Source organism: Cupressus sempervirens, chromosome 6 (assembly GCF_028749045.1).
Source record: "Cupressus sempervirens isolate cs-2001-9-10 chromosome 6, ASM2874904v1, whole genome shotgun sequence".
NCBI classification, from domain to species: domain Eukaryota; kingdom Viridiplantae; phylum Streptophyta; class Pinopsida; order Cupressales; family Cupressaceae; genus Cupressus; species Cupressus sempervirens.
The window spans coordinates 274325911-274340086 of record NC_143123.1 but is presented as its reverse complement, the minus strand read 5'-3'; the positions used below and the strand labels follow the sequence as shown (position 1 = coordinate 274340086).

Here is a 14176-nt window from a genome sequence, read left to right as displayed (position 1 = left end):
TCCTTCGAGAGATACTCCAAAATGCAAAGCAACTAGTACACAAGTCTAAGAAAAAAAGAGGAAGCTTGGCTGCTTCAACTCTCCCTTGAACAAGTCAAGCTACATGGGTTGGAGTCAATCATCTCCTATAAGTATCTGTGGTTACACGTTGTTAAGCATCTTTTTTCAATTATGACTTTGAAGAACTAAACTCATAACTTGCTACTTTGTTTCATACATTGTATAGAAACCCATATTATTATTATTTTAAAAAGTTTATCTATACTTTGGACACCCCAAGAACAACTTGTTGCAACATGTAGACTATACCCAACTTACCAATTAAAATTGAATTGTAAAACTTTTGGTTCTTCACATTCACCAAAAAAGAGGATCTTTATCTTGATTGTTCCTACATAGTCTAATGTGATCTTTATTCTTGATTGTTCCTATAGTATATATTGGTATCGGCGTAATCATTGCACCTCCTTTTAGTGCAAGTGCTAGTTTAATCATTCCATCTATAATCTAACCAATCGTGTCCCTGAAAACATATTTGAATCCAAGTATCAGACCATATAATATGGTGTAATGAATTGCAAAAAAATGGAATATCTAAACATATGATATCACTATGGCAACAATGATGGATGGTCCTTACGAAATCCATGAAACAACCATAAATAGAGACAAACTCCTTGCAATGCATTTAATCAGATGAGTATGGTCCTTGTGCATATATAATCCTGATTTAAGATTCCTATCGAAGTTATGACCATGAGTATGATTTAGAGGATTTAATCTTACACTTTTAGAATCCCCAAAAAAATGTAGGGTAAATCATATTGTTGTGTTTGGTATACAATTTAGAGGATTTAATCTTACACTTTTAGAATCCCCAAAAAAATGTAGGGTAAATCATATTGTTGTGTTTGGTATACAATGCAAATGCAGAAGGATTACTTCCCCAACATGGTAGCTTGTTGAGAGTCGTATATTTTCAGATTTTGTATGTTAATACAGACCTCCATGATAACCCAACAAACACAGACGAAATCTTGTTAACTAAAATAGAGACTAATATTCATTTCTTTACTGTTGTAGCTTTATCGTACTTCTGATTCGTATGGATCTTCTTTGGTCGTTTGTGGACGTCAGCATACTGTGAATTGACCTTTTTCATTAAATAAACATATTGTATGGACAAAAGATGACTTCATGTTTACTATTTCACCAAATATGACTCAACAACTGTCCGCCCAAACTTCTCTTGTATATCGTTAGGAGTTTCAATCTGCAAAATAAATGCAAATTACTGTAAGGAGGAATGACAGAAAACAACGGTCAAGTTTTTTCTCCAAGTATATAACAAATTGTATCAAACCATTCGAGTAAAATTACAACCAGAAAATTGGGTACATGTTCTTCTATGTCTATAGTTCTTCAGATTTCCAAACAAACAAATAGATCGGTCTTAGATACTTGCGAAGAATAAGAAATATTAGAAAGCAAAACACAATGGATTTCACACTCAAAAAATTAAAGGCAGGTTTGTAAAGACACAAATACAGCCCTTCAAAACCTAGAAAAAAATATTTAAGTTTACAGTTGTGATGGAATTGGAATAACAATAAAGCTGGAGATCAATCAGAAAAAGGAGGATGAAAAAACATAAAATGCAGTTCCTCACACCAAATTTCAACAATGAACTGTCTTGAGGAGTTTATATATTGCTTTTTGCTGTAACGCACCATTATTAACTAGTCGCAAGAAAAACAACTTCTTAGAAAAAGAATGAACTAAAGAACACTTGAGAAAACACATACCATATTTAGTGCTTTGAAAAGAGCTTTTACAGTATTCTGTGGATTTCTTGAACCGATAACCTGCAAGTAAGAAGCAAGTCATGATTCCACTAGTAATTTGAATTGCCTAAATTATCCTTTTCCAACCCATTTATCATAATGTCAGTGCAGAACTGTACCTTTGATTTTACATTCTTAAGGCCACACAAAAAGAGTATACTTTCAACTGTTTTGCCTGCCCTCATCCCTGTGTTAATAGCACCAGGCCACAGGTATATCTGCTAATGACAAGGAAAATAAATGTTCAAGGTTAGATCATGTAGAGGAATGAATCAATGCCTGGTTTAAAGTTTTTCAATAAAACGATATATATATATATATATATATATATTGCTTGTAAGCAGAGGCTGTGTTTTATACGACAGTCCACAGAGAGTAAATATTGGATGAGAAACAAGAGAGCTTACCCAACCAAACCAACCCCCAAGGACAAAATGGAGAAATAACAAGATGGCCAAAACGTCTGATTTCAATTAAATTACCTTAGTCTTCTTAAATTGAGCCTGTACAGCGTGGGGAATGGTATGCTCCTTGAACCTTTCTATGTAATGGAGGTTCTGAAAGCTCTTTGCATAAGCCTGTGAAGAACAGTAAAACATATGTAAAGCACTTCTACAGAAAAGGAAAAGAAAATTCTGTAGATACGTAATGACTCAAAAGGGACAAAAGTGCATCTTAAATACAAAATATTATCAAAACCATACTTTTAGACAGACATATGTATCAATCTCTGAGTCCTATGAAAGAAAAATATTCTATTTACCAGTCACTTTGAAAATACTCTATGATCAATCCCTTGGTCAGATTATGCAATTCACTAATTCACTAATGATATATTTCCATCGTTCTGTCTACAGTTAATAATATTCTGCAGTACAGTCAATAGATCAGTCAAATTTCTAGCAATAGGAATACATTATTTGCCTCACAATGGTTAATGTCCTCAACTAGTTTGAAGTATGCTACATTCAAGTGGATTGAGCTATTTATACTTGTCCAAATGGTCTTTTGTTTGTCCCAAGTTTTGACTGTTCCAGCTACCTAAACTCCCATGTTTTTGTCATAATGACTTGCTTCTGCCTACAATGTCGTTTTTCCTAGGTTGTCAAATTATAAACAAAAATAGGTATGGATAGGTTAAGATATGTTAGTATGATAGATCTTTAGAAAAGAGCAGCACCCATTTACGTACATCCACACAACAAACATATAAAATTAGAAATAAACACATTAAAATTAAAAATATAAATTATAATTATATGTAATATATATTAATATATATAATATTTGTTTCCTGTCACACACACCATGCCACATATACAGAATGTTCCTCCCCTAAGGCAAGATTTGAAGCAGTCCGTAATTTTTTAAGCACTCGATAAACTCACACATTCAACAGCAACCCCAAGATAGCCTGACCAATCCTCTACTAAATATTTTACTAATGCAAGATTTACTTAAAACTCTTCTTGTTGATCACGAAAATGCAAATAGATCCAGACGAGGGAAGGATTTCACTAACCACAAAAATGTAAAAATCATTGCTTAAGGTTTCAGACAAATGAAATGTGTCAGTTTTTCCCTATCACTGGAATGTCACTAACACACTACATCTAACATGGATTCATCGTGAAAATGCCATGTTGGATATGGAAAAGCTATTGTTTGCTAGTTCTCAATTCGTAATAAATTGGACAAAGAAGAATCCACAAGTGCATTGTTTCAAAATATGATTCCAAAACATTTCCTACCTAGACTAAACCTAATTTCCTGCCAGTTTAGTAACCTAGCTTTTTTCCTTCTGAATTGCCAGTGTGCCTTCTTCTCTAGATGTTTCCACATGCTAGCACCTTGAATACACTAGAAGTTACCAATAACTTCTTGCCAACACCTAAAAAGCTAGCCTCACATCCCAAACAAGTACTGCCCCTTCAAATTAAACTAAACAGGTGTTAAAAACCTATGAATACTCAATTTTTAACATCCTTCCTTTGCTCTATTTTTCTGCCAAACGTGCAGACAAACAAACTACCTCACTTTTTCAAGTCATCTGTAGTGTCCTACCTTGTTTGCTACTAAATTTTTGGCTTTTACCACTCATTGTGATTTGTCAAACAGCTTTCTGTATGTTTGGAATATTGTTTAAGCTCAATGTATTGATTCATATCAGAGGTAGCAATTATGCAAATTAAATAAGTACAAAATATCATTCAGCAGTTACAGATTTCAAAGATGATTTCTGAACTTAATTGCAACAATAAGCATCAATTGATGAATATCTCAAAGCTCAATATTCCAGAAATACAATAGGAAATGGACATCTTGCTGCAATATTGAGTCAGAATATGATGATGACCTGGATACAATGTGGCATATTACCAATTATTGAAGAAAAAACATGAAAGACCTTGCATCTACAAGGTAACTGGTTATGCAAGAGGGTGTTGTCCCAATGATGTCCAAGCCAGATAAAGGAGCTGAGCTTTCTACTATTTGAACTCCCATGCCAAAGATATGTAGTCAAACCTACATGCCAAGAAATGACCTGCAATGTCATGAAATCATCAAACATATATTGGCTCATAAACATCTCCAAACTGTTGTCAAAATACCATGGCATCCCTATGCACCTTGCACCTATGTCCACGCCCAAGATAAAAAGAAAACTTGTGCCAAGAATAAGGGAAATCATACCAAAATAATCCCAACAATGTAGATGCCAAGATATCTCAAAAAACCATGCCAGACCAAATTCGAGCAGAAAGAAAATAACTAATGCCCAACCAAGGAGTCTCACACCAAAGTTAAGTTTAATATTTCACAACTCCGCACCATGCAAGAAGTCACTCCAATCAATCATCAAATCTCACACCTTGATGTGATTATCCATGCCAAGAATGTGTACAAAACCAATGTAAACCTTGAATTGCCAAACTACAACAAGACATGAAGTAGCCCACACCTAGAAACAGTCTTTAATGTGTCCTGGATCCTGTAAATCATCCACTGAAAGGAACCACTTGAGAATTCTCAAATCTGAAAACACTATGAAAAACCTGTAAGATATTTCTAACAAATACCAAAAAGAGTAGACCTTTCACTATCATAGCTAGTCTTCTTCAAGAGGAAGTTTGTCCTCAAGAAGGATGAGATTAACCAAGTCCAAATCTCTAGAACCACTCTCTCAGACAGAAATATCAGAACCAATAAACTCAACACATTGAAATGAGCCTCAAAATCCCTTTGTATAAGCCAACACCATAATTAAGGTTTTGCACTTCTTAATTTAAATTTAAGTTCACCATGTTAATGTTTTTGAATCAGAATACAAAGAAATGCAATATAGTGAACTCAAAACACAAAAGAGATGACACAATAGGCTATCATGGGAAAAACCTCCTACTTGAGGGAAAGCCCATCCACACTCGAAAAATAGATTCTTTATTATAAACCAAAATCAATAAAGAGATCTTAAGCTTCTGATTGTTAACACTTAACAATCACTTGATAAGCTTTATGCATAATAATGAAACTGTAAGTATCTCACAGATACTTATAGCAAACAGTATGACTTACAATAATATATCAATCATAAATTGATCAAAAGACATAATAATAACACAACTGTGCCTCATGTAAACACCCACAGTAATCACATCGCTCTATACATCCAGATGTCTTGTACTTTCTGAATATTTCTCACACACATACAGCAGTATTACAAAGAGTAATATATGCTCACATCTCTGTGAATACAAAAACTGTATAAAAAGCCCAAACCTAATAACCACAATTGCCATGAGAAAGAATTCTTTTTTTTTTTTTTGTCTTCATCAAGCTGGAGCCAAAATGGCATCTCTTGGAAACTGACAGGTCCCTTGCGGAAGTTCAAAAGACAACAGTTACACAACCCCAGCTAAACTGATAGTACATGTCAATCATCAATTATTGACAGTTCATAATTTGAATGGACAACAGGTAGCTCACTGCAAAGCCACGATGCCAAGTCATTGTCCATCCAGCAAATACAAGGATGACAAAAGAAGTGAATAATAAATAAGAAACAAGGCCAGCTGGAAGACATCCTAATTGTCTTAACTGAAGACACCTCATGATGCAAAAATTGACAACACACGATATCATTTCGCAATGCTGCAGTGATGAATGAGGTAATAGTGATATGAGAAGGAGAGAATACAAACGAAACTGATCAACCATAAGATTTTATATACATGATGACACAGCTGAAAAGGAACTGAAAACATCTCCAACAGATAACAAAGACCATCTGCAGAGAAAAGATGAACAGAAGAATAGGTGACCATCAGAGGTATGAACAATGTCTATTGCTGCTACAAGAATTTAAACACACCTGTGTCTCCCAAGGCACCAGAAAGAAGTCACTTAATTAATACTTCAAATCAATATCTTGTCTCCCCTCATGCGAAGCCCCTACTATAGATAGGGGTCAACATTAAGCCAGATCGTGAATCTCTTCAGCTAGTAGTAAACAAATTGTGAATCTCCTGTAGGTGAGGTGGATTGGCCCAATCAATTAGCTAATATTGATTAGGGAATGGATAGCAAGATTCTCCAGCAGACATTTAATTGTTGGACAGCCCTAAAATATATTTCTTGCCCCCCCCCACCCCGGGGGAGAATCTGATTACAGCAGTTGGCCGGATTGGTGGGAAGAAGAATTGTGTCATTTAGGAATCCATAAGCCCCGGAGACTTCATTTATAAAAATTAAAAAGGTTAAATATTTAATTTGATTTTAGTATTTTAACATTATTTAATATCATATCTCTAAACGCCTTATGTTGCCAAAAAATCATCAATTTTAGCAATCATCAACTGTCCAAACAAAGTAACTCTGCCAACTGACTAAATCAGTGTCTAAACTGACACTGTCAATAGTAAGTACAAACAAATTGTCTGAAATCCCTCCAAAAAGTGACAACTCAAATAAATCCTCCGAGCTCACTGGCAACATCAAAATACTCTAAACCAGCTGACACAAACCCTGCAAGACAGCACCAGCTGCACTAAAGTCTAACAGAGAACCCCAAAGAAATGGGCATCACATCATTCTCATAACTTCAAACATTTTTGGTTCACTTGCAAATTTGTACATTGACTGTCAAAATCTCTTCTTTTTACTCTTGTTCATTTTCTTGAAGTTTGTCTATATATTTTTGTAAAATTCTCACACATTGGATTTCCCATTCTCTTCCTTTGTCCATGCCTTGCATCAAGAGAGGGGAGGGTGAAATGTGGGCACTAGTTGGTCAACACGTTTGTTCCACACCACTCATGAATTTCTTGGTAATTGTATTCTTAGATAACAATTTATAGAGGAAACTTAAGATTAACAATGTCATCAATGATGATAGTCTCCCAGCCATTGAGGCAACTGACATCTACTTTGACCTAGATTGAGTAGGCAATAATAACAAAACAGTACAAACAAATAATCACAATCACACCAAAATAAAATATATGAAACAAAGTTGTATCAATAATAACATGGCATTAAGTAATGAAATGGAACATTAGCATCTAATATAAACATAACACTGGGAAAGATGCTCATGTGATGATTGTCTGATCATAAATATGGTCAGCCAAAAAGATGCAATTGGACAACCATGAAACGATTAATCAAATCATATATTGCACAATATATTCTTCCAATACCCATACATAGAAGAATATAATTAGTCAGTCAACACAATATGCCAATATATCTAACTCAAATATATCAAGATAAGCATGATGGAATTGTTGTAATTAAATACTAAATCAAATTGCCAATAGTACACGTATGCTTTAATAATTTAATTGACTAACCAAGGAATACAATGAGTATTATGCTATGTTAGTGATAGTAGGTACTCGGGCTTTTTTTGTATTATATTGAACTTTTATCAGTTGATAATTTTTTTTGTTTTTCTCTGTAGTATGTTCCAGATTGTTATAATACCAAATACAGAAAAGCATAATTAAAAATACACAAGGAAACACCCGCGATACAACTTCAAAAGATGATTAAGTCACACAAGTAAAACAAAATAGTGCATCACATTTTTCCACCACAACAGGGGAATACAGAACCAATGCTGCTGCAGAGTAATCAAAGCATTTTAGTGTTTGAGCGATCGAAGATTGTGCTATATTCTTAAGTAGATCAAGTAAAAAAGGAATAACTCACCCTCTGAAGAGCAACTGGAACTGCTGTACCTTTCCCTTTTCCATAGCCAACTACACCATTAAAGTTCCCACAAGCAACTATGGCAGAAAATTTATGCACTTGGCCTCCCTGCCAGACGTCAAGAAACGTTCTATACATTGGCAATGAGTATTAAACTTCTCCAGATTACTCATGGTTTTCAAATAGCAAATGTATGTGTGAACAGAATTATGTAAGTGCTAAAGCATAAACAGAGAAAAAAATGGAACTAAAATCACCTTAGTAACTTTGCATGTCCGATTTACATCTATGAGCTTTACCTCAAAACCCTGAAACATATGGGAAAAAAAATCAACTTTCAGCAATTTAAAAAGGACACAAAATCCAAGAAACATTGCACTCGTGGAAGGGAAATAAGAGTAAAATTCAAGTATTATCAAGAAAATTATGAGAATAAATCTAATGCCTCTCCAAACAAGCTATTTGATCACGGATTGTGCAAAACCATATTCTTTAAATACATTATCCTTTAAAAACATTATTCTTTAAACATGCCAATCTCTAACATGAATATTTATCCTGTGCTGTACCTGCAGCATATCCTGTTAAGCAGGCCACTTCATAATCTTGCATGACCTTTTTTGGATTCAACTAGTTTGGACAAGGAAATACTTTCCATTTAACGTCTCCAAAGAGTCCCTAACTGTTAAATCTGTAACTTCAATATTATACTGATCTGATTGCACAAGATCATTCGGATCTGTTCTTGCATGAAAGGCCTATTAATACTTGCTCCTTGTATAAGGCATGATCGGTGTCTCCCTTGGGTGATGATATTTAAGTATGAAACTAAACTAACCTTATTTCAATAACAAACAAACATTATCTTCCTTTGGCGCCGATTATGGGAAGTCAGGTAAAGGCTGATCTAGATAGGGTCATGTCCTTTGGTTATGTGGGGTTTGGTTGTAGTTAAAGGACACACAAACAAGTCTGCTCCTTTAAGCAAGTCTGCCCCTTACGAATTAATGCAGAGATAAAGAAATTCAGAATAATAAATATATTATAGACATTTCTTCATACAAGCCTGATTAAGGAAGATCATCTTCAGCAAGCATAGAGAAAGGTATTATCTCAGATTTGATCACTTAAAATTTGCAGAAACTTTACATGATATTAGAGCTCTGGTAGTCAAACCTAGGCTCTGCAAATTAAACAATCACACTTGATATATATCTGACATCATTCTTCTATCTTCAATGGCATACACAATCAGACCCGAGGACAGGTTTGATGGGAAAGAACACGTTGATGCTTGGAAATTCAGAATCATGATGATTCTTGAAGAAAATGATGTAAAACAATTTGTTGATTCAGCATCCAAACAACCTGTTGTTGAACCTAATAAAACTATATGGAGTAAAGGAAACAGGAAAGCCATGCAGATCATATTAGATGGAGTAAAAAATGAAATAGTAGCCATGCTAACGAAACATCAAACAACATTTAATATTATGAATGCATAAGGTCAACAATGCAACTAGAGTCCTCACACTAAAAAAACAACTAAGTCATATATAGATAAAGAAGGGAGAATCAATGAATTTTTACTTACTAAGGGTTGCCAATCTAAGAGATGAACTTGCAAGTATAGGAACCATAATTGACGACAAGGAACTAACACTGATGGCTATAGATGGGTTACCAGATTCATGGGAATCGTTCGCACAAGGAGTAAGTGCCAGAGACAATCTTCCTAACTTCAATAGACTTAAGGGAGAGATTGTCTTCAAAAAGAATCTAGAAAACTTAAGAAAGGGGAAAAGTTGAAAACTAAAGACAAAGAACTTCATGTTCTCAACACAAATTCCTATAAGGGTAAGAAAAAGCATTTCAAGAAGAAGGGTAATCAAATGAATGACAAACTTTAGAAAGATCTATACAAAGTAAAGTGCTTCAAATACGAAAAGTTTGGACACTATAGATCTAACTGCCCTGAGAATTCTAAACAACAAGTAAACTGTACAAACATTACTAAAAAAGATAACTATGATCTTGAGAATCGTGTATTGCATTCGGCACTATCAAATAAAGTATCAAGCAAGGCATGGGTGATTGATATTGGATCATCCTGACATATTACAGGATACAAAGAAGCACTACACTCTATATCTAAAGAAGTTGATAGCAAAGTTACCATCAATGATAATTCCACTCATTCAGTCAAAGGAATAGGGAATTGCACCTTGAAACTAAAGGCGAGTAGTTCTCTACATCTCAAAGGAGTACTCTATTTACCAGGAATAAAAAGGAATCTAATCTCGGTTACAACACTTGAAGATGATGGACATAATGTTGCATTCATCGACGGTGAAATAATGACCTGGGCTAAGATCTCATTTAAGAAAGTAAAATTGATTGGTCAAAGAAAGGGGTACTTGTATGAATTAAACTCAGAACCTAGTCAACCCATTCAAACCTTAATTCATGAAACTGCCGATATAAACAAAATATGGCACAGAAGATTAGGACAAGAAAATTTCAAAACTTTATCTACTATGGAGAAGATGGTTATTGGTTTAACTAAGTTAAATAAAGATCATTCAAGTATATGCAAAGGATGCGGTCTGGGTAAGAACACCAAAAGTCCATTTCATGATAGCACTAGAAAAACTAACAATGTTTTGGAATTAATCCACTTAGATTTATGTGGACCTATGTTTGTTCCTTCTCTTGGAGGATTCTAGTACTATATACTTTTTATAGATGACTTCTCTAGGAAAACTTAGATTTACTTCTTAAAATGTAAAGAATCAGAAGAAATCCTTAAGAAATTTAAAGAATTTAAAACCTTAACTTAAAACTTAAAAGGGCATAAAATTAAAACTCTTAGGACTAATAATGGAGGGGAATATACCTCAGATTTGTTTAAAAATTCTTGGGTAAGATTGTGATTGTTTATTTGGATGATATTCAAATATTCAGTAAGACTAAGGAAGAACATCTTGAGCATATTAGACAAGTATTGCAGAGGTTGAAAGAGGAAAAGTTGCTGATTAATCTGAAAAAGTGTTCTTTTTATGCAAGAAGAGATTGTGTATTTGGGATTTGTGATTTCAGCTGATGGATTGAAGATGGATCCTGAGCAGGTTAAAGCTATTTTGGAATGGCCTACACCTGAGAATGTGGGTGAGGTAAGATCATTTCATGGTTTGGCTAGTTTTTACAGAAAGTTTATAAAAAATTTCAGTGCTGTTTGTAATGCTATGACTGAGACAATGAGAGGAGATAAAAAGGAATTCAAGTGGACACAGAGCTGATAAGAGTTTTAAGACTTTGAAACAAAAGGTTGTTGAATTACCTATATTGGCTTTGCCTGATTTCAACAAAGTATTTCAAGTTGAATGTGATGCAAGTGGTAATGCAATAGGAGTTGTATTAAGTCAAGAAGGTAAGTCTGTTGCTTTCTTTAGTGAGAAGTTGAATGATGCTAAAAGGAAGTATTCTGTGTATGATCAAGAATTTTATGCCATTGTCCAAGCATTGAAGAAAGAGAGACATTATTTGATTCCTAAAGAGTTTGTGTTGTATACTGATCATAAAGCTTTACAATACTTGGGAAGTCAACATAAATTGAATCAGAGACATATGAAGTGGGTTGAGTACTTGCAAAATTTTACATTTGTAATTAAGCATATGAGTGGAGTTGCTAACAAAGTTGCTGATGCATTGAGTAGAAGGCGTTCTTTGTTGACTGAAATGAAGGTTGAAGTTCTTGGTTTTGATGAAATGAAAGAGTTGTATGATGCTGATCCTGATTTTTCTAAGGCATGGAGAGAGTGCAGAGCACCAGATTTGACAAATCACATCGAAGCTGCAAGAGCTATCATATTTGATCAAAATCTCGAATATTATCTTTGGGCAGAAGCCTCCTAAACTGCTTTCTATATTCAAAAAATAAGTCCTCACTCCTACCTTAGAGATAAAACTCCTGAAGAAGTCTTTACTATGGTTAAACCTAATATAAGTCATCTTAGGATATTTGGGTGCCCAGTATATATACATGTTCCAAAAGAAAAGAGAACTAAGTTAGAACCCTCTGGGAGGAAAGGTATTTTTGTAGGGTACAGTGAAACATCTAAAGCATATAAGATTTTCATACCTGGTCAAAAAAATATTGAACTTAGTAGGGATGTAATTTTTGAAGAAGATTTAGCATTCAAAAGAGCCCGATGTTCTGGACATCCCTCTCCCTTACTTAATTCTGAAGAAAATACTGAATATGAGTCTCAAAGGGAGAACATTGAAGAAATTGAAGATGAAATTCAAAATCTCAATCTTGAAGACACTCAAAATATTAAGAAAAGACCAATTTGGGCTATTAAGATAGTAGACGAAGCACAAGACTTCGCTGCACCATTTGGAACATTTAGAGAAAGCAAAAGACCCAAAAAAATTCTACTTATGCAACAAACATGAATGATTTGTCTAAATCAAAACCAACCAATGTTTCAGATGCTATTAGACCTACAACTTCGAAGGATGCTGTGACCGAAGAATACCAATCTATTATGAAGAATGATGTTTGGGAAATTGTTCCAAAACCTGAAGAAAAATCTGTTGTTTCTTCCAAGTGGATATTTAAAATCAAGCATGTTGTTGACGATAGCATTGAAAAATATAAAGCCAAATTCGTAGCCAAGGGATTCTCTTAGAAAGAGGGGATTGATTATGAAGAAACCTTCGCTCCTGTTGCCAGATACACCTCCGTAAGAGCAGTCCTAGCTATTGCAGCATTGAAGGGATGGAAAGTACATCAGATGGATGTAAAAACAACATTTTTGAATGGAAAGATTATAAAAGAGGTATATTTGAAGCAACCTGAAGGATTTGAAACTCATAACCCTAAAATTTTTGTTTGCGGGCTCAAGAAAGCTCTCTATGGGCTTAAACAAGCTCCAAGGGCATGGTATAAAAGAATTGATAAGTATCTCACCGGATTAGGATTCTCCAAGAATGAAGCTGATCCAAATCTATATTATAAAAGGGATAAAGATGGTATGGTAATTTTGATTATGTATGTTGATGATTTACTAATAATAGGTGATGATCATCTCATAGATCAATGCAAGAAAGATCTAATCAAAGAATTTGAGATGAAAGATTTAGGACTCCTTCATTACTTCCTAGGACTGGAAGTATGGCAGAATTTTGACAGCATCATACTCAATCAAGGAAAGTATACATTAGATATCTTGAAGAGATTTGGAATGTGGACCTGCAAGCCTATGTCTTCTCCCATGGAGACTAATCTACATAAACTTAAGGAAGCAACAAAAAAATCACCTTCCATAGATTCTACTCTTTACAGACAAATGATTGGGTCTCTTATGTACTTGGTAAATACAAGACCTGATATTTGTTATGCTATTAATGCATTAAGTCAGTTTATGTGTGAGCCAAAGGAGATTTACCTAGTTGTAGTCAAACATATCATAAGATAGTTACAAGGCACTCTTAACCTTGGGCTCAAGTATGAGAAAGTTGAATTGGACCTACATGGATACACAAACTCAGATTGGGCTGGAAGTGTTATTGACATGAAAAACACTTCAAAATGTTGTTTCAGTTTAGGCTCAGCAATGATATCATGGATATGCAGAAAGCGGCCTTCAGTAGCACAAAGTTCCAAAGAAGCCGAATACATTGCAGCATCAATGGCCTCTCGTGAAGCAGTTTGGCTTAGAAATTTACTTGTGGGATTATTTGGTCAAGCCATGAATCCTACGATTATTCATTGTGATAATCAGAGTTCAATCAAGCTTTCTGTGAATCCAATTTTTCATGATAGGTCCAAACATATCAAAATTCCTTACCGCTATGTAAGAGATATGGTAGATAGGAATACTATAAAATTAGAATACATTTGCACTGCAGATCAAACAACAGATATTCTTACCAAACCTCTCTCTTGAGTGAAGATAGATCACTTCAGGAAAAGACTTGGTATGGTTGAATTGTAATACATTTGTATTCTTTAAATTATTAATAAAATAATTTTTATTGTCAAGCTATTGACTGTTATGGGTTCCACCATTTGAATTCATTATCTAAGAGGTGACGACCTCTAAGATAATGAA

General features: G+C 34.4%; 1 protein-coding gene across 1 annotated transcript in view; it reads right to left on the bottom strand.

Moving 5' to 3' along the window:
• Positions 1-663: 663 nt before the first annotated feature.
• LOC149552293 (Ribosomal protein S5 family protein) overlaps positions 664-14176 on the bottom strand; it is a 93841-nt gene continuing 80328 nt past the window's right edge. Inside the window, exons 3-8 of the mRNA XM_089787812.1 lie at positions 8315-8365; positions 8058-8165; positions 2327-2422; positions 1964-2062; positions 1806-1865; positions 664-1273 (exon numbers count right to left, since the gene is read on the bottom strand). Coding sequence (XP_089643938.1) covers positions 1205-1273; positions 1806-1865; positions 1964-2062; positions 2327-2422; positions 8058-8165; positions 8315-8365 — 483 coding nt within the window. The 3' untranslated portion in view covers positions 664-1204. The remainder of the gene's footprint in view (positions 1274-1805; positions 1866-1963; positions 2063-2326; positions 2423-8057; positions 8166-8314; positions 8366-14176) is intronic.